At 50.4% G+C, this 21,302-nt stretch overlaps 1 protein-coding gene across 9 annotated transcripts in view; it reads left to right on the top strand.

The window, feature by feature from the left end:
• LOC132391997 (lysyl oxidase homolog 3-like) overlaps window positions 1-21,302 on the top strand; it is a 70,990-nt gene that overhangs the window by 16,111 nt on the left and 33,577 nt on the right. For 4 of the 9 annotated variants that reach the window (XM_059965881.1, XM_059965873.1, XM_059965876.1 and 1 more), the window contains exons 2-6: window positions 4,252-4,559; window positions 4,973-5,136; window positions 10,152-10,363; window positions 15,153-15,348; window positions 15,761-15,938. In XM_059965881.1, the coding sequence (XP_059821864.1) occupies window positions 4,252-4,559; window positions 4,973-5,136; window positions 10,152-10,363; window positions 15,153-15,348; window positions 15,761-15,938 (1,058 nt within the window). Of the gene's footprint in view, window positions 1-4,138; window positions 4,560-4,972; window positions 5,137-10,151; window positions 10,364-15,152; window positions 15,349-15,760; window positions 15,939-16,273; window positions 16,368-21,302 lie in introns of those variants that run through there. The other 5 variants (XM_059965875.1, XM_059965874.1, XM_059965877.1 and 2 more) reach the window with 3 other exon arrangements.

The following is a 21,302-nucleotide window of genomic DNA, read 5'->3' as shown; positions in this document are numbered from 1 at the left end:
TCAGACCCCAAGATCCCTCTGATCCTCCACACTGCCAAGAGTCTTACCATTAATACTATATTCTGCCATCATATTTGACCTACCAAAATGAACCACCTCACACTTGTCTGGGTTGAACTCCATCTGCCACTTCTCAGCCCAGTTCTGCATCCTATCAATGTCCCGCTGTAACCTCTGATAGGCCCCCCCATACTATTCACAACACCCCCAACCTTTGAGTCATCAGAAAATTTACTAACCCATGCCTCCACTTCCTCATTCAGGTCATTTATAAAAATCACAAAGAGTAAGAGTTGCAGAACAGATCCCTGAGGCACACCACTGGTGACCGACCTCCGTGCAGAATATGACCCGTCTACAACCACTCTTTGCCTTCTGTGAGCAAGCTAGTTCTGGATCAACAAAACAATGTCCCCTTGGATCCCATGCCTCCTTACTTTCTCAATAAACCTTGCATGGGGTACATTGTCAAATACCTTGCTGAAATCCATATACACTACATCTACTGCTCTACCTTCAACAATGTGTTTAGTCACATCCTCAAAAAATTCGATCAGGCTCGCAAGGCATGACCTGCCTTTGACAAAGCCATGCTGATTATTCCTAATCATATTATGCCTCTCCAAATGTTCATAATTCCTGCATCTCAGGATCTTCTCCATCAACTTACCAACCACTGAAGTAAGACTCACTGGTCTATAATTTCCTGGGCTATCTCTACTCCCTTTCTTGAATAAGGGAACAACATCAGCAACCCTCCAATCCTCCAGAACTTCTCCCATTCCCATTGATGATGCAAAGATCATGGTCAGAGGCTCAGCAATCTCCTCCCTCATCTCCCACAGTAGTCTGGGGTACATCTCGTCTGGTCCTGGTGACTTATTCAACTTGATGCTTTCCAAAAGCTCCAGCTCAAGCTTTTCAGTCTGCAGTAAGTCATCCCTACAAACGCTGAGATCCTTTTCCGTATTGAATACTGGAGTACCTCTGCTATCTCATCTGGTTCCATACACACTTTTCCACTGTCACACTTGATTGGTCCTATTCTTTCATGTCTTGTCCCCTTGCTCTTCGCATATTTGTAGAATGCCTTGGGGTTTTCCTTAATCCTGTCTGCAAGGCCTTCTCATGGCCCCTTTTGGCTCTCCTAATTTCTTTCTTCAGCTCCTTCTTGCTAGCCTTATAATTTTCTAGATCTCTATCATTTCCTAGTTTTTTGAACCTTTTGTAAGCTCTTCTTTTTTTTTTGCCTAGACTTACAACAACCTTTGTACACCAGGGTTCCTGTACCTTACCATCCTTTCCTTGTCTTATTGGAACGTACTTATGCAGAGCTCCACACAAATATCCCCTGAACATTTACCACATTTCTTCTGTATGTTTCCCTGAGAACATCTGTTCCCAATTTATGTTTCAAAGTTCCTGCCTGATAGCCTCATATTTCCCTTTGCATTTTCCTAACTTATCTGTTCCTATCCCTTGCCAATGCTATGGTAAAGGAGATAGAATTGTGATCACTATCTCCAAAATGCTCTCCCACTGAGGGATCTAACACCTGACCAGGTTCATTTCCCAATACCAGATCATACAGCCTCTCCTCTTGTAGGCTTATCTACATATTGTGTCAGGAAACCTTCCTCAACACAGCTATCGCAAAACCCTGCAGCGGATAGTGAGGTCAGCTGAGAAAATCATTGGGGTCTTTCTTCCCGCCATTACAGACATTTACACTACACGCTGCATCCACAAAGCAAACAGCATTATGAAGGACTCCACGCACCACTCATTCAAACTCTTCTCCCTCCTGCCATCTGGGAAAAGGCACCGAAGCATTCGGGCTCTCACCACTAGACTTTGTAACAATTTCTTCACCCAAGCATCAGACGCCTCGATGCCCAGAGTCTGGACTGACACCAACTTACTGCCCTCTACTGTACCTATTGTCTTGTTTATTATTTATTGTAATGACTGCACTGTTTTGTGCACTTTATACAGTCCTGGGTAGGTCTGCAGCCTAGTGTAGTTTTTTCTGTGTTGTTTTTACGTTGTTCAGTGTTGTTTTTGTACTGTGTCATGTAACACCATGGTCCTGAAAAAACTTTGTTTCGTTTTTACTGTGTACTGTACCAGCAGTTATGGTCAAAATGACAATAAAAAGTGATGGCTTGACTAACAAACTCCACCCCATCTAAACCCCTCGCTCTAGGGACATGCCAATTGATATTTGGGAAATTCAAATCTCCTACCATGACAACCCTGTTATTATTACACCTTTCCAGAACCTGTCTCCCTATCTGCTCCTCGATGTCCCTGTTACTAATGGGTGGTCTATAAAAGAACACCTAGTAGAGTTATTGACCCCTTCCTGTTCCTAACCTCCACCCACAGAGACTCCGTAGACAATCCCTCCATGACTTACTCCTTTTCTGCAGCAGTGACACTCTCTCTGATCAACAGTGCCACGCCCCCACCTCTTTTGCCACTCTGAGGTTTATGTCCAGAGGGTCTCGGTCTCTGCCACCCTGTCAGAAAGTGTTTTCCTGATTGCAAACCCCACCCCCCCCCCCCAACACACACATACAGTGTAAAAAAGTTTTCTTCAAATCCTCTCTCAACCTCCTATCTCTCCCCTTAAACCACAGCTTTTTAAACAGTGGCAGTGCGCTAGATTTCATCCTTCCCAAGTAAAAAAAAACTTACCTCTCAGAACCTCTTTAAACTCCTTCCTCTCCCCTCAAACCTCTGCCCTCTTGTTTCTGATACCATTGAGCTATAACAAGCTCAATTCTGAGGTCAAGAGTCCATCTTAAACTAGGAAACTATTCAAAAGTCTGGGAGCACCTACTTATAAATATGCAACCTTCTGTGAAGTCTCCCCACATCCCCCTCCCTACCAGCCTCAGGGTCTCTCTGCTCTCTCCCATAACTTGCCCACATGGAAGTGACAAATATTTGGGATTCTCAGTCCTGGAGACTTTCAGAAGTTCAAAGTAATTTTATGATCAAAGTACCTGTAAGTCACCATACACAACCCTGAGATTCGTTTTCTTGTGGGAATTCGGAGTAGAACAAAAAACAGAATTTACACAGAAAGATGGACAACCAGTGTGCAAAGGAAGACAATCTGCAAATTAAAGAAAGGAAGTAATTATACTAACAAATGGAGAGCTAATGTCAAGAACATGAGATAAAGATTCCTTGAAAGTGTGTCCATGGGTCAGTTCAGTGATGGGCTGAGTGAAGTTATTCACTCTGGTTCAGGAGCCTGATGGATGAGGAGTAGTAACTGCTCCTGAACCTCGGGTGTGAGTCCTGAGGCTCCTGTACCTTCTTCCTGATGGCAGCAGTGAGCAGAGAGCATTTTCCATTTGGTGGGGGTCCCTGATGATGGATGCTGCCTTCCCGTGACAACGTTCCATGTAGATGTGCTCGGCAGTGGGAGGATTGGGGTGGGGATGTCTGACAGGAAATCTGAAATAAACTGGATTATTATTGCCACATGTACCAATTTGTTTTGCATGCCAACCATACAAGTAATTTCATTGCACAGTACTGTATACTGGAGTAGTACAGGGGAAACAGAATGCAGAATAAAGTGTTTCAGTCACGGAGAGAGGGCAGTGCAGGCAAATGCTAAGGTGCAAGATCGTAACAAGGTGAAAAGTGAGATCACGAGTCCACCTTGTCAAACCAGGGCATCGTTCAATAGCTTTGTAACAGCTGGTTAGGAGCTGTCCTTGAGCCTGGTGCGATGTTCTTTCATGCTCTTGTATCTGTTATCTACCTTGTGCCCCTCTTCCCTCTACTCCTTCCTCAGTCCTGGAAACTGACTGTGTCAGGGCCACCTCCACTCCCACTCCACCCCGAGGGCCATCTGCTCAATACCTCAGTGACTCCGCTCTATATCCCGATTGGCGATGAGACAAGCTATTGACGGGGAGGGGTAACTCATTAATGACACAGGTATAAATGTTGTTTCTTTTGCTCTCCCTGCCCCTCACTCACCTCCTCTCTTCCCTATCACTCAACTTCCACTCTTCCCTACCTTCCCCCACACCTCTCCCTCTGTTCTGCCTTCCCTCACTCCATCCCTCCCTCATGCCATCTATCCCTCACTCCATCCCTCTCTCCCTCTAAGCATCTGTCTTTCCCTCCATGCATCCCTCTCTCCTCCATCTGTCCCCCTCTCCCCGCCTCCATCCCCTTCCTGTCTCTCCGTCCCCCTCACCTTCCCTCCACTCCTCCCCTCAGTCTCCTTATTGACAGTGGTGAGATGAGGCACCCGTGGGTGTCACTGCCGATGCTGGGAGCATGGGTGCTGGTGGTGAGCGGGCAGCAGACGAGCCCGACACCGCCCCGGCATAACAAGGTGCAGATCCGGCTGGCGGGATACCCCCGGAAGCACAACGAGGGGCGGGTGGAGGTGTTTTACGAGGGCGAGTGGGGCACCATCTGTGACGACGACTTCAAGCTGGAGAACGCCAAGGTCCTCTGCCGCATGTTGGGCTTCATCTCGGCCACCGGCTGGACGCACAGCGCCAAGTACGGCAAGGGCACCGGTGAGTGTGGCCAACGGCGACCTCTCCTCTCCCCCAGCCCCACGCTCCCCACACCCAGTAGAGGGGAGGGGCAGTGAGCCGAGTTAAGCCATTCAGCTCATCGAGTCCACTCCGTCATCCCCCTCAACCCCATTCCCCTGCCTTCTCCCCGTAACCGTTAACACCCTGCCTAATCAAGAACCTATCAACTCCAGGAGTGGCAATGAATTCCACAGATTCACCACCCTCCGGCTAAAGAAATTCCTCCTCATCTCTGTTCCGATGGGATACTTCCCTGACCTGCTTTCCTCCTAAGCCCCACCCTGGGCTACACCCATGCCCCCCCACACCACCACCACTGCCACTTGACCCAGAGGTACACCTGGGGAGGGGCAGCCCGCCGTGGGTCTGACGTCTGCCTCCATGTTCTGCAGGAAGGGTCTGGCTGGACAATCTAGACTGTGGCGGGACGGAGAAGGACGTGAGTGAGTGCAAATCCCTGGGGTGGGGCATGACGGACTGCACCCATGAGGAGGACGCCGGTGTCATCTGCAAGGATGAAAAGATCCTGGGATTCGTGGACTCGAACGTGATTGTGGTAAGCAGCCGTCGGCAGGAGTGCTGGCCCCCACCGCCCACTGGGAGTCGGTATTTCATCAAGTGTACTGCGATAGTGTCCACACAGATCCTTCCAGTTGGCACATCGACATATCGAAAAGGGGAGCAGAACACAGGGTGTTGTGGAGCTGCCAAGCTGGCATCGTAATATGTGGCGACACTTGCCCACTGTCCCCAGCTCACGCTCAGGATGTGTTGGTTGTTAACGCAGGGCCTTGGTGAGACCCCACCTGGAGTACTGTGTGCAGTTTTGGTCTCCCAAGTTAGAGGAAGGACATTCTTGCTATTGAGGGAGTGCAACGTAGGTTCACAAGGTTAATTCCCGGAATGGTGGGACTGTCATATGTTGAAAGGTTGGAGCGACTGGGCTTGTATACACTGGAATTTAGAAGGATGAGGGGGGATCTGATTGAAACATATAAGATTATTAAGGGATTGGACATGCTAGAGGCAGGAAACATGTTCCTGATGTTGAGGGAGTCCAGAACCAGAGGCCACAGTTTAAGAATAAGGGGTAGGCCATTTAGAACAGAGTTGAGGAAAAACTTCTTCACCCAGAGAGTTGTGGATCTATGGATTGCTCTGCCTCAGAAGGCAGTGGAGGCCAATTCTCTGGATGCTTTCAAGAAAGAGTTAGATAGAGCTCTTAAAGATAGCACAGTCAAGGGATATGGGGAGAAGGCAGGAACGGGTTACTGATTGTGGATGATCAGCCATGAATACATTGAATGGCAGTGCTGGCTCAAAGGGCCGAATAGCCTACTCCTGCACCTATTCTCTATTGTCTGTTGTTTGGCTGCTTGTAAAGTGAAGTTAGAGAACGTACAAGTGCAGGCCAGGGATCAGTGTAACGCCTTAACAAGGTACAATATATTGTGAGGTTAAGAGTTCACACCTATCGTCGAGAGATCCTTTTAGAACACCATAGAGCACAGGAGCAGAATGAGGCCATTTGGTCTGTCGAGTCTGTTCCGCCATTCCATCATGGCTGATTTATTATCCATCTCAACCCCATTCTCCTGCCTTCTCCCCGTTATATTTGACACCTTGACTGCACAGCTGACTATGGCAATGAATTCCACAGACTTACCACTCTCTCTAAAGAATTTCCTCATCATCTCTGTTCCAAGGGATGTCCATGTATTTTGGGACTGTGCCCTCTGGTCCTAGACTCCCCCCACTACAGGAAACAGCCTCTCTACATCCACTCTATCTCGGCCTTTCGATATTGGATACACTTCAAAACTCCAGCCATCACAGACCCAGAGCTATCCTTGTACATTAACCCTTTCATCCCCAGGATAATTTTCGAAACCTCCTCTGGACCCTCTTCAATGCCTGCACATCCTTTCATAGATAAGGGGCCCAAAATTACTCGCAAGATATCTTGTGTGGTCTGATTAATGCTTTACATCCTTGTTTTTATATTCTAGTCCTCTTGTAATGAATGTTAGCATTGCATTTGCCTTCCTCACCACTGACTCAACCTGCAAATTAACCTTCGGGGACTACTGCACGAGGACTCCTTTGCAGCTCTGATAGTTGAATTATCTCCCTATTTAGAAAATAGTCTACTCATTTATTCCTTCCTTTGAGCCTGACCACACACTTCCCTACATGAGATTCCACCTGTCACTTCTTTGCCCACCCCCCAAGTCCCTCTGCAAACTCCCTGCTTGCTCAGCACTACCTGCCCCTCCACCTATCTTTGTATTGTCTGCAAACTTGGCCACAAAGCCATCGATTCTGCCATCCAGACCCACAATATCTGAGGAGGACGAGGGGTCCTCCCAGACCTGGAACATGGATGTTTTCTCTACCTGAGGCCATTCAGCCCATCAAGTCCACACCACCATTTGATTATGGCTCATTTATTATCCTGTCAGCCCCATTCTCCTTCCCTCTCCCTGAGAAAGTACTGACGTTCGACCTGTCATAGCCTGTGTCCTTGTCCGGCTGCCAATGTATCTGGGGGATCCTGACCATGGCGGGGGGGTGGGGTTTGCTGGTTATAGATCTGCCCAGGGTATGGGTGGGGGTGGGGGATGTGTCCCTCTGCTCAGAGTTGGCGGTTAGGGTTAGAAGCTGGGCCTGCCTCATGTGGCAGAGCTCGGATCGCCTGATCGTCTGGGATCCATATGGAATCATTCATAGCGTTCCGGAGGAGAGGAATGCGGAGGCCGGAGCTCACACAGCAGTGAGCAGCCAGAAGGTCACATTCCTTCTCTCTGCCGTCACTGTTAGCTGGGCTGTGCGGAAGCACTCTCATTTGGGCAGTCAGCTCTCCCTTCTCACCCTGCATCCCCCACCCTTCCCTCTCCTCTCCTCGTCAATCTCCTCTCCCCCACCATCACTCCTCTCCTTCCCTACTTCACATTCCCACCCTGCCCTGTCCCCACTTCACTCCTCCTTGACCTCCCACAGCTTTCAGACACTTTACCCCATCACCAACTCTCCCCACCCACTGAATCCCCTCCCACAGCCCACGGACACTGTTCCCCATCACTGACTCTCCCCACCCACTGAATCCCCTCCCACAGCCCACAGACACTGTTCCCCATCACCAACTCTCCCCACCCATTGAATCCCCTCCCACAGCCCACGGACACTGTTCCCCATCACTGACTCTCCCCACCCACTGAATCTCCTCCCACTGCCCACAGACACTGTTCCCCATCACTGACTCTCCCCACCCACTGAATCCCCTCCCACAACCCACGGACACTGTTCCCCATCATCGACTCTCCCCACCCACTGAATCCCCTCCCACAGCCCACGGACACTCTCCCCCATCACTGACTCTCTCCACCCACTGAATCTCCTCCCACAGCCCACGGACACTGTTCCCCATCATCGACTCTCCCCACCCACTGAATCCCCTCCCACAGACCACGGACACTGTTCCCCATCACTGACTCTCCCCACCCACTGAATCTCCTCCCACTGCCCACAGACACTCTCCCCCATCACTGACCCTCCCCACCCACTGAATCCCCTCCCGCAGCCCACGGACACTCTCCCCCATCACTGACCCTCCCCACCCACTGAATCCCCTCCCGCAGCCCACGGACACTCTCCCCCATCACTGACTCTCTCCACCCACTGAATCTCCTCCCACAACCCACAGATACTCCCTCTGTCCCCAGCTCTCCCCACCCACTGAATCCCCTCCCAAAGCCCACGGACACTCTACCCCATCACCAACTCCCCACCCACTGAATCCCCTCCCACAGCCCACGGACACTGTTCCCCATCACTGACCCTCCCCACCCACTGAATACCCTCCCACAGCCCACGGACACTCTACCCCATCACCAACTCTCCCCACCCACTGAATCCCCTCCCACAGCCCATGGACACTGTTCCCCATCACTGACCCTCCCCACCCACTGAATCCCCTCCCACAGCCCACGGACACTGTTCCCCATCACTGACTCTCCCCACCCACTGAATCCCCTTCCACAGCCCACGGACACTGTTCCCCATCACTGACTCTCCCCACCCACTGAATCCCCTCCTACAACCCACGGACAGTGTTCCCCATCACCGACTCTCCCCACCCACTGAATCCCCTCCCACAGCCCATGGACACTGTTCCCCATCACTGACTCTCCCCACCCACTGAATCCCCTCCCACAGCCCATGGACACTGTTCCCCATCACCAACTCTCCCCACCCACTGAATCCCCTCTCACTGCCCATGGACAGTGTTCCCCATCACTGACACTCCCCACCCACTGAACCCCCTCCCACAGCCCACGGACACTGTTCCCCATCACTGACACTCCCCACCCACTGAATCCTCTCTCACAGCCCACGGACACTGTTCCCCATCACTGACTTTCCCCACCCACTGAATCCCCTCCCGCAGCTCACGGACACTCTACCCCATCACTGACACTCCCCACCCACTGAATCCCTTCCCACAACCCACAGATACTCCCTCTGTCCCCAGCTCTCCCCACCCACTGAACCCCCTCCCACAGCCCACAGACACTGTTCCCCATCACTGACTCTCCCCTCCCACTGAATCCCCTCCCACAATCCACGGACACTGTTCCCCATCACTGACTCTCCCCTCCCACTGAATCCCCTCCCACAATCCACCGACACTGTTCCCCATCACTGACTCTCCCCACCCACTGAATCCCCTCCTACAACCCACAGATACTCCCTCTGTCCCCAGCTCTCCCCACCCACTGAACCCCCTCCCACAGCCCACCGACACTGTTCCCCATCACTGACTCTCCCCTCCCACTGAATCCCCTCCCACAATCCACCGACACTGTTCCCCATCACTGACTCTCCCCATCCACTGAATCCCCTCTCACAGCCCACGGACACTGTTCCCCATCACTGACTTTCCCCACCCACTGAATCCCCTCCCGCAGCTCACGGACACTCTACCCCATCACTGACACTCCCCACCCACTGAATCCCCTCCCACAACTCACAGATACTCCTCCTGGTGTGGGTAGTGATCAGTTTTATTGATATATTAGTTTCTCCAGTACAGGTAAAATCTTTTGATTGTCTGTCAGTCAGACAGTTTGTGCCTCCCATAGGTACATTGAAGGAATAAAAAGGAAAGCAGAATGGAAGATAGAGTGTTACAGAGAGAGTGCGTTGCAGACAGACAATAAGGTTCAAGTTTATATCGAAGTAGATTGTGAGGTCAGGAGTCCATTTTCTCATACTAGGGAACCGTTCATTTGTCTTCTAACAGTGAGCTGGGAGCCGTCCTTCAGCCTGGTAGCTCATGCTTTCGGGCCTGTGTAATGTCTACCTGAGGGAGAGGGGAGATGACGTGTGTTTGGTGTGGGTGGGGTCATTGACTATGTGGGTGCTTCACTGAGGCGGAGATAAGTATTGTAGAGTGGTGTTGAGGGGAGGGGGTAGGCTGTGGTGGGCAGTGCTGACGCAGAGGTAAGAGGGGGAGGGGTGAGTCTCTCTGGTGGTGCGGTCACTGACATCGGCCTCCCTTTCTTTCCCCAGGTGGAGAGTGACCGGCTGGAGGAGGTACGCTTGCGGCCGGTGGTGTCCATCAGCCGGTCCCGGCTGCCGGTGACAGAGGGCGTGGTGGAAGTGAAGTTTCGGGGCCGCTGGGAGCAGGTCTGTGACAACGGCTGGACCCAAAACAATTCCCATGTGGTCTGCGGAATGATGGGCTTTCCCGGACAGCGCCGCCTCAACAGGATCTTCTACCGGTAGGACGAGTCGCGTGGCCTACGGGTAACTCGGGTGGTAGGGCAGTGGACTGGAGCGTGTCCCACAGGTGCGGTGACAGGTGGGGAGTCAGCTGGGAGACTGGGAATTCCATTACCCACCGGAGACTTTTAAGTTACTTGATAATTATCACATGGAACTGTATAGCGCAGTGCAGGCCCTTCAGCCCACCATGTTGTACTGACCTCTTAACATACCAACTCTTCTCTCCAACAAAGCCCAAAACTCTTCCATCATGTGCCTATCTTAAGAGATTATTCAATGACCCTGATATATCTGCCTCTACCCCTGGCAGTGCCCACCACTGTCAGTCAGTAAACAAATCTACCTCTGATATCCCCCCGTACTCTCCTCCAATCACCTTAAAATTATGCCCCCTCGTATTGACCATCTCTGTCCTGTGTTACGTACACGCAATGGTTTAAAAGAACCGGCTGCGATAGAATACACCAGGAGTCTGGTTTTGATGCTAAAAACCACTATTTATTAGTAACTACTTAATATAGTAACTTAAACAAGGTAAATCAAAAGTTAGCAGTGTTATGCATATATATGAGTGTAAATATAATTCCCAAATTCATTCAAGCTCGGGTGGTAAGGTTTAAAATCTTACAATGATACTGTAAGAAAGTTCAGTTCAGTGCACGGAGTTGGTGGGGAGAGAGAGAGAGAGAGGTGTCTGTAAGCCAAGGTGAAATCCACCGCAAGAGAAGAGCAAATGAACAGGGGTTGTCGAGCTCCAAATCCATTCTCGAGTGAACCAAACGTAGCTTATCACAAAGGGTATCATCTTCAAGGGAAAACTATCACCCAGGCTAGGGTAAACACCCTGGTAGCCTCCACAGGGTCACCCCTTCTACACACTGTGGCAACTACCGATCGATTCTCCTGATTGGTCCTCAACCCACCCTTGTGGGCTCTCGAAAGTTCCATCCAGTGTCTCTTCTGTCACTGACAACCTTCCATGGTCGATTCCAGCTGTGTGACTGACTGTGTGCCAAAGTGTCCTTGTATAAGTCCAACCAGGCTGTGAGCTTATGTAAACATCAACTGTCCATCATATAACTCCACCTCTCTCTCCATAGCAACCCAGAAGCGGGTAGCAGTACTATAGCCAGTTTCTCGCTCTCTCTTTTAAAGGCACAGTCCATGTCCGTCACACCTGGAAAAAAGTTTCTGGATGTCCACTCGATCAATGCCTTTTGTACAACTTAATCAGGTCACCACTCCTTCACTCCAAAGAGAAAAGTCCTAGCTCACTCAATCTATCCTCATCAGACATGCTCTCTAACCCAGGCAGCTTCCTGGTAAATCTCTTCTACACCGTCTCTAAAGCTTCCTTCCTGTAATGAGCTGATCATTACAATATTCCAAGCGCGCTTCAACCGAAGTTTTATCGAGCTGCAACATCACCTTGTGGCTCTCGAACTCAGTCCCCTCGACTAATGAACACCAACACCCCATATGCCTTCACTAACCACCTTTGGTAACTTTGAGGGGTCTATAGACATAGATCCCAAGATCCCTCTGTTGAATCTGAGAACCTCCCCTTCCTCACTGGAGTGTCGGTGGGGCGGCGGGGAAATGTCTGTCCCACTGGTGGGGTGGAAGGTGAGAGGGCTGAGTGGGAGGGAAGGGGACTGTGTCTGGGGAGTGGGGGTCAGTGCAGAGGAGGGCGAGTGACCCCTTAAGCATCTCTCATTTCACAGCTAGTCCGTAACCTTACCCCACCTTAGTGGAAAAAGCCTGCTTGCATTTACACTTCATAATTTTGTATATCTCTCTCAAATCTCCTCTCATTCTCTTACACTCCAGAGAATAAAGTCCAACTCTATTCAATCTTTCCCGATAACTCAGGTCCTTCAGATCCGACAACGTCCTTGTCATTTTTCTTGACACTTTGTATCTCATTGAAAACTGTCCTGTGGGTAGGTGACTAGAACTCCAGAATAGGCCTCCCCATCTTCAACAAAACACCCAACTCCTGCATGCAATGCTGTACAATACAATGTGCTGAAAGCTCTCTTCATCGCCATATCTACCTGTGACAAACAAGAAATTCTACAGATGCTGGAAAACTAGGCAACGCACACAAAATGCTGGAGGATCTCAGCAGGCCAGGCAGCAAAGACTGTACTCTATGGAAAAGAGTACAGTCGACGTTTTGGGCCGAGACCTTCATCAGTTCTCCAGCATTTTGTGTGTGTTATCTACCTTTGATGTTACTTTCAAGGAATTTGGATCTGTATTCCCAGATTCCTCTGTTGTAACGCTATCCTAGATTGAGTAGAGGTAGAAAGGATATTGTCTTTGGTGGGAGAGTCTAGGACCAGAAGGCACAGCTTCAAAATATAGGGACGTCCGTTGAGGAAGATGGGAGGACCTTCTTTAGCCAGAGGATGGTGATTCTGTGGATTTCATTACCACAGACTGCTGCTGATGCCAAGTTATTGGTTGTATTTAAAGCAGAGGTTGATAGGCTCTTCATTAGTCAGGACATGAAGGGTTATGGGAGGAGAATGGGGTTGAGAGAAAATGGATCAGCTATGATGGATTGGCAGAGCAGACTCAATGGGCCTACAGCTTGTGGTCCTCAGTGCCCTACCGTTCACAGTGTAAGACTGACCCTGACGTGCAACACCTCACACTTGTCTGCATTAAATTCCATCTGCCATTTTTCAGTCCATTTTTCCAGTTGGTCCAGATCTAGATGCAAGATTTGATAGCCTTCCTAGTTGTCCCCAATCTTGTGTCATCCACAAATTTGCTGATCCAGTTCACCACGTTATCATTCAGATCACTGAAAGAGATGACAAATAACAAAGGACCCAGCACCGATCCTTGTGGCACTTCACTAGTCACAGTCAGAGATTTTCATAAACAATGGAACAACATTACACATCATCAAATGGTTAAGGACATTTTAAATACCTCTGCTAGGGCCACTACAATTTTGCACTTGCCCCCAGGAAGTCCAAGAGAAAACCTTGTCAGATCCTATGGATTCATCCACCTGAACTTGATGTAGTCCATCACTGGGGGAGGAGCAACGTGGGGAGGGCTCAATAGGGCAGTGGTGTTCTGGGGTAAGTGAGCTGTGGTGGGGAGAATGTCGGTGTGTTTCGGAAGGGGAGAGTGTGGAGCATTTTGGGGATGGGAAGGGTGTGGTGTCCCAGGGTTGGGTGGATGGGAGAGGCATGTGGTGGTATTTTGGGAGGGGTGTGGGGAGAATTTAGAGGTTTCTCGGTGAAGGTGTCAAATGTGCTTTTGGGAGGAGTGAGCAGACCACCCCTTGAAACCCCCTGCCGTTTTTCTCCGCAGACGGTGGAGGAGGCGTCGGGCAAGTGGACGCTGGGGCCGGAAACCTGGGCCCAGGTAACGGGTGGGGGAATGGTGACTCATTCCTCCCCCCCACAGAAACCTGCGGGCAGTGGGTTTCATTGGCTCATGCTCCCCGTCCATACCATCCACTAACACTCCCCACCACCCCCATCCCCTCTCAGGACATCCTCCAGAATGTTCTCCCTAGAATTTTCATCCTGATCTACTGACCACATCACACATCCCACGGGTATCTGACCCCGGGAGTGTGTGATGGGACGATGTGGAGGGAGCTTCACTCTGTGTCTGACCCCGGGAGTGTGTGATGGGACGATGTGGAGGGAGCTTCACTCTGTGTCTGACCCCGGGAGTGTGTGATGGGACACTGTGGAGGGAGATTCACTCTGTGTCTGACCCTGGGAGTGTGTGATGGGACAGTGTAGAGGGAGCTTCACTCTGTGTCTGACCCTGGGAGTGTGTGATGGGACAGTGTAGAGGGAGCTTCACTCTGTGTCTGACCCCGGGAGTGTGTGATGGGACAGTGTGGAGGGCGCTTCACTCTGTGTTTGACCCTGGGCGTGTGTGATGGGACGATGTGGAGGGAGCTTCACTCTGTGTCTGATGCTGGGAGTGTGTGATGGGACAGTGTGGAGGGAGATTCACTCTGCGTCTGACCCTTGGAGTGTGTGATGGGACAGTGTGGAGGGAGATTCACTCTGTGTCTGATGCTGGGAGTGTGTGATGGGATGGTGTGGAGGGAGATTCACTGTGTCTGACACCGGGAGTGTGTGATGGGGCAGTGTGGAGGGAGATTCACTCTGTGTCTGACCCCAGGAGTGTGTGATGGGACAGTGTGGAGGGAGCTTCACTCTGTGTCTGACCCGGGGAGTGTGTGATGGGATCGTGTGGAGGGAGATTCACTCTGTGTCTGATGCTGGGAGTGTGTGATGGGATGGTGTGGAGGGAGATTCACTGTGTCTGACACCGGGAGTGTGTGATGGGGCAGTGTGGAGGGAGATTCACTCCATGTCTGACCCCGTGAGTGTGTGATGGGACAGTGTGGAGGGAGCTTCACTCTGTGTCTGATCCTGGGAGTGTTGAGAAGCACTCCCCCTCATCTCTCCTCCCTCCACTTTCCCTGTAACTCTTTCCTTCCTCCTCCTCTCCCTGTTTTCCCCACTCCTACACCCTTCTGTCTTCTTCCTCCCCTTCCCCCTTCTTTTATCCTCATCCCCATCTCTCATCATCCCTCCAGCCACTCACCACCTTTCCCCTTTCTCCCCCTCTTTATCTCCCCTCCTACCCTCCTCTCCCACTATCCCACTGTCCTTCTCTGCTCCTCCCGCTCCTCCTCCCACTCCACATCCTCCTCTCTCCCACCTCACTCCCCTCCCTATCCATTTCCCCCCTCCCCTCGGAGCCCCGGGTTGATGGTGTCTCTCTCCGCAGGATGGTGCTGAGCCGGCATCGGTCCCACTTCCGTGTGCATTCGGTCCAGTGCGTGGGCACTGAGAACCACCTGGCGCTTTGCCCGCTGGTCCTGGCCAAGGGCAACACCAGTGCCCCCTGTGCGGGAGGAATGCCCGCTGCCGTCAGCTGCAGCTCCGGGGCCTTCAGCAAGTCTCGTCGCAAGAGACAGCCCCAGGTGGGCAAGGAGGGGGGAGGGCAGGGGTGGGTGGGGTGAAGCAGGGGAAGAGATGGGAGTTAGGATGCATTAGGGTGTGGGCAGAGTGGATGGGCAGGGCTAGGGGTGGGCAGGAATAGGGTGTGGGGAGAGGGAGGGTGGTGGGGACAGAGGGGCAGAGTGGTGGACAGGAGAGGTGAGGGAGAGGCAAAGAGGGGAGTTTCTGGAGGGGGCAGGGGGTGTGGAGGGGGAGGGGTGGTGAGAGGAGGATAGGGATGGAACGATAGTGTTGGGTGTGTTGATTTGGATGCAGAGGGTTCATCTCTCTCCCTCTCTCATCCCCACCCCCTCCCACTTTTTCCCCTTTTCCCTCTCTTTCTCCCCCCCATCCCTTCACCTCCTACACCACGCCCTGTGCCTCGGACTGACGCAGTGGGTGCGGCTGAAGGCGGGGGCGCGGGCAGGCGAGGGCCGTGTGGAGGTGCTCCGGGCCGGCGAGTGGGGCACTGTGTGTGATGACCGCTGGGACTTGCTCTCCGCCAGCGTCGTCTGTCGACAGCTGGGATTTGGCAGCGCCCAGGAGGCGCTCACCGGCGCCCGCATGGGCAAAGGTGAGAGGTCGGAGTGCAGGTAGGGAGGGTTGAAGGTGGGGGTGGGGTGGCAGAGCGAGAGGGAAGGCGGAGTGAGGAGTATGGTGTGTGGGGCTGGGTGACTCGTGTATTCATCTAGATGAGCTCACTGTATTTGGCAGCTCATTTCAAATACGCACCACCCTTTGTGTGAATAAGCTGCCACTGATGTCCTTTTAAATCTCTCCCCTCTGATCAAAATATATGCCCTCTTGTTTTACTCCCCCCCCCCCGCGAATGTTGATGCACTTTCACATGATCCTGTTTCTGCCCCTCGTGATCTAACAGGTCACCTCTCATGGTTGTACTCTGTACAGACTCTCCTGGTTTTGGTGTTCAAAACTGTACACAGTGCTTTCAAGACTACAAGAGAAGCCTCAGCAATGCTACATATAACTTCACCTGATGACGGTCAGTGTGCCAAACACCTTCTTCACCATCTTATCTCCCTGTGACTTTGCTCTCAACAAACTGTGCACTCGCCCCTCTGTGCCGCAACAATCCCCAGAGCTCCTCCATTCACTGTCCAAGTTCTACCCTGACCTCATCTCCCTCATTTTGGAACGGTGCAGAGACAGTGTCTACTGGAAGGGTATGCAGATGGATCAAGTATTGAACAACACAGCAGCCACCTGGCCTGCCACAAGTAAAGCTGCATTTGCACCTTACAGTGGTGCTGGAAAGTTCATGGACCCTTTAGAATTTTTTCTATTTCTGCATGTACAATTTTGAGCAAGAGTAATGTGATCTGGTTGTCATGTAAGTCCTAAAGCTAGATAAAGAAATCCCAATTAAATAAATGGCACAAAAGATTATTCTTGTTCGTTTATCTGTTGGAAAAAAAGATCCAATATTACATGTATTTGTTGGAGAAAGTATGTAAACCTCTGCTTTCAGTAACTGGTGTGACCCCCTTGTGCAGCAATTATTTCAACCAAGTGTATCCAGTAACTGTTGATCAGTCCTGCACATCAGCTTGGAAGAACATCAGGCCATTCCTCCTTACAAAACTGCTTCAATTCTGGAATGTTGGTGGACTTCTTTGCATGAACTGCTTGCTTCAGATCCTTGCACAACATTTCTAAAGGATTAAGGTCAGGACTTTGACTTGGCCATTCCAAAACACAAATTTTCTTCTTTTTAAACCATTCTGTTGTGATTTACTTATGAGCCTCAGATCTTTGTCTTGTTGCTTTATCCAACTTCTATTGGACTGCTACTCTGACATTTTCCTGTAAAATGTCTTGATACAATTTTGAATTCATTGTTCCCTCAATGACTACAAGCTGTCCAGGCCCTGAGGCAGCAAAGCAGCCCCAGACCATGATGCTCTTTCCATGCTTCACGGTTGGGATGAGGTTTTGGTGTGCAGTGTCCTTTTCCCTCCAAACATAGCAATGTGCATTCTACCAAAACGTTCAACTTTTCTCTCATCTGTCCACAGAACATTGTCCCAGAAGCATTGTGGAACATCCAAGTGGTCTTTCGCAAACTTGAGATAAGCAGCAGTGTTTTTTTTGGAGAGCCATGGTTTCCTCTGTGGTATCCTTCCATGAACACGATTCTTGTTAAGCGCTTTTCTTACAGTGGATATATCAGCAGAGACTTAAAGTTCTAGAAATCTCTGCAGATCTTTTGCTGTTACCCTTGCGTTCTTTTTCACCTCCTTCAGCAAAGCACGTTGTGCTCCGGGTGTGATCTTTGCAGGATGCCCACTCCTCGGGAGAGTAGCAACAGTACCGAGTTTCTTCCATTTATAGACAATTTCTCTTACTGTGAACTGATGAACACTCAGGTCTTTAGAAATACTTTTGTAGCCTTTTCCAGCTTCATGCATCTCTACAATTCTTCTTCTAAAGTCCACTGAACGTTGCTTTGAGGCACGGTGCACATAAACAGATCTTTCTTGAGAAGAGCAGGCTCTGACTTTGTGTGTCTTTTTTATAGGGCAGGGCACCTCTACAACTCACATGTCCAATCTCATCTCATTGATTGGAACACCCAAGTCGAAATCGCTTTTAGGAAGGCATTACCCCAGAGGTTCACATAGTTTTTCCAACAAATACATGTAATATTGGATCAGTTTTCTTAATAAATAAATGAATAAGTATAATGTTTTTGAGTTATTTATTTATTTGGGTTCTTTTTATTTAGTTTAGGATGCATGAAGATCTGATCATATTTTAGGTCATATTTATGTAGATATAGAGAAAATTCTGCAAGGTTCGCAAACTTTCCAGCACCACTGTATTTAGGAGAGCAGAGACACACTGCAGCATCACCAGACCTCAGGCCAGGGGAGTGAAGCACTTATTCAAGTTGTTTCGAAACCATGGTTACCCACGGAATTTCACCAGGAGATGCTTACAGAGTCGCTCAGACCTTACTCAGGGCACGACCTTGCCCTACATCAGGAATATCTCTGAAATGACAGCTCGACTGCTCAAACCTAACAGCATTGCAATCACTCACAAACCAACGGCAACATTAAGGGAGCTTTGTCTCGGGAACTAAGGTGATAGCAAAGACAACCGACAAAAGCAATGTGGTGTACAGGACCGCCTGTGGAGACTGCAACAAGAACTACAGACAGGACGTAAACTCACAACTCACCACGTCCAGAGACATGATCGATCCACTGTCACTGACCTGGGTACACAAAGACCAAGAAGGACGCCACTTTAATTGGGTGACTGTGGAGGTTCTCGCCCGGGCAAACACAAGGCAGGCACGGGTATTTTTAGAAGCTCTCTTCTGATAACTGCGATCGAATGGCGGATTCCTGTAATGCTATAGGATTTTATCTTGTTAAGCAACCGCATGAGTGGCACCTTATCAAACGCCTTCTGAAAATCCAAGTAAATGACATCCACTGCCTCTCCTTTGTCCATCCTGTTTGTTACTTCCTCGAAGAACTCTAACAGATTTGTCAGGCAAAATTCCCCTTTACAGAACCCACGCTGACTTTGAATTATTTTATCATTAGTCTCCAAGTATCCCAAAGCCTCGGAATCCATGATGAGATTTCCCAATCCCCTTGTATATTGAAATTCCCATTACAGTTGTGTCATTACCTTTATTTCATGCCTTTTCCAGCTCCCATTGCAATCTGAACCCCACATCTTGGCTACTATTTGGAGGCCTATATATGATTCCCATAATGGTTTTTTTTCACCCTTGCAGTTTCTTAACTCCACCCACAAAGATTCAACATTGTCAGACCCTGTCATCTCTTTCTAAAGATGTAATTCCATCTCTTTCCAACAGAGCCTCATCACTGCCAGTGTCTTCCTGCCTGTTCTTTTGATACAAAGTTTATCCTTTGATGTTAAGCTCCGAACTACGGCCTTCTTTCAGCCACGACTCAGTGATGCTCACAAAGTCATACTGATCAGTCTCTATCCGCACTATGAGTACGTCCACCTTATTCCAAACGCTACACACATTTAAATACAGCACCTTCAATCCTGCATTCTTCATCCTTCTGAATTTTGCCTCTGTGGTACAATCTAACTCTTTGGTTGCATTTGTACCCAGTCATTGGCCTGTCCTTCCTCACATTCATGTTACACCCATCATCTACTCGTAAACTGCTGCCTCATCCTCAGCTCTGTCATACTGGTTCCCATCCCCCTGCCATCTTTGCTTAAACTACTCCCAACAGCTCTCGTAAACCTGTCCGCAGGAATATTGGTCCTCTTTGGATTCAAGTGCAACCCTTCCCTTTTGTAAAGATCACAGCTGTCCTACAAGAGGTCCCAGTCATCCAGAAATTTGTATTCCTGCCCCCTGCTCCAATTCTTCAGCCACGCATTTATCTGCCACTTCATTCTATTCCTATCCTCACTGACACGTGGCACAGGCAGTGAGATTACTACTGTTGAGGTCCTGCTTCAGCTTCCTTCCTAACTCCCTATATTCTCTTTTCAGGACCTCCTCCCCTTTTCTACCTACATCATTGGTACCAATATATACCACAACTTCTGGCTGCTCACCTCCCTTTTCAGGATATTGTGGACACATACAGAAACATCACGGACCCTAGCACCTGGGAGGCAAACTACCATCAGTGTTTCTTTTTCTCATCGTCTATCTGTCCCCCTGACTATAGAGTCCCCTATGACCACTGCCATCCACTTCAGATCCCTACCCTTCTGAGCCACAGGGCCAGACTCTGTGCCAGGGGCATGGCTGCTATTGCTTCCTCCAGGTAGGTCATTCCCCCCCCCCCCCAACAATACTCAAAATGGGGTTCTTATTGTTGAGGGGGACAGCCAAAGGGGTGCACTCCACAATCTGTCGTTCTCCCTTCCCTCTCTTGAATCACCCATTTCTCTGTCTCCTGTAGCTTTGGGGTGACTACCTCCCTGTAGCTCCTGTCTATCACTGCTTCAATTTCCCTACCAAGCTAAAGTTCATCGAGCTGCAGGTCCAGTTCCCTAACTTGGTCTCTAAGGAGCTGCATCTCGATGCACCTGGTGCAGACGTGGCCACCGGGGAGACTGGGAGTCTCCTGGAAATCCCACACCCGACTCCTGGAGCAGAACCCTGGCTCTGTAGATGCACCCCTATTCTCTCAAGAGGTAAATGAGAGAAAGAAATAAGAAATAAACTTACCTACTTGCCTCACCTCTGCCTGTTCTCGCCGAAGCCTGCTTAGCGAAAGCCTTGCCACTCTGACCCAGACCACTCTGACTCAGACCACTCCGACGATGACCACTCCGACGACGACCACTCTAACTCAGACCACTCCGACGATGACCACTCCGACGATGACCACTCCGACGACGACCACTCTAACTCAGACCACTCCGACGATGACCACTCCGACGATGACCACTCCGACGACGACCACTCCGACGACGACCACTCCGACGACCACCACTCTGACAGTGACCACTCCGACGATGACCACTCTGACTCAGACCACTCTGACTCAGACCACTCCGACGATGACCACTCCGACGATGACCACTCCGACGATGACCACTCTGACGATAACCACTCTGACGATAACCACTCTGACGATGACCACTCCGACGACGACCTCTCTGACGACGACCACTCCGACGACAACCTCTCTGACTCAGACCACTCCGACGACGACCACTCCGACGACAACCTCTCTGACTCAGACCACTCCGACGACGACCACTCCGACGATGACCACTCCGACGATGACCACTCCGACGACGACCACTCCGACGATGACCACTCCGACGATGACCACTCCGACGATGACCACTCTGACGACGACCACTCTGACTCAGACCACTCTGACGATGACCACTCCGACGACGACCTCTCTGACGATGACCACTCCGACGCCGACCACTCCGACGATGA

The sequence above is a fragment of the Hypanus sabinus genome, chromosome 3 (genome assembly GCF_030144855.1).
Source record: "Hypanus sabinus isolate sHypSab1 chromosome 3, sHypSab1.hap1, whole genome shotgun sequence".
NCBI lineage: Eukaryota > Metazoa > Chordata > Chondrichthyes > Myliobatiformes > Dasyatidae > Hypanus > Hypanus sabinus.
Note: the sequence above shows the minus strand (reverse complement) of the source record. Positions and strands in the feature narration are given on the sequence as shown.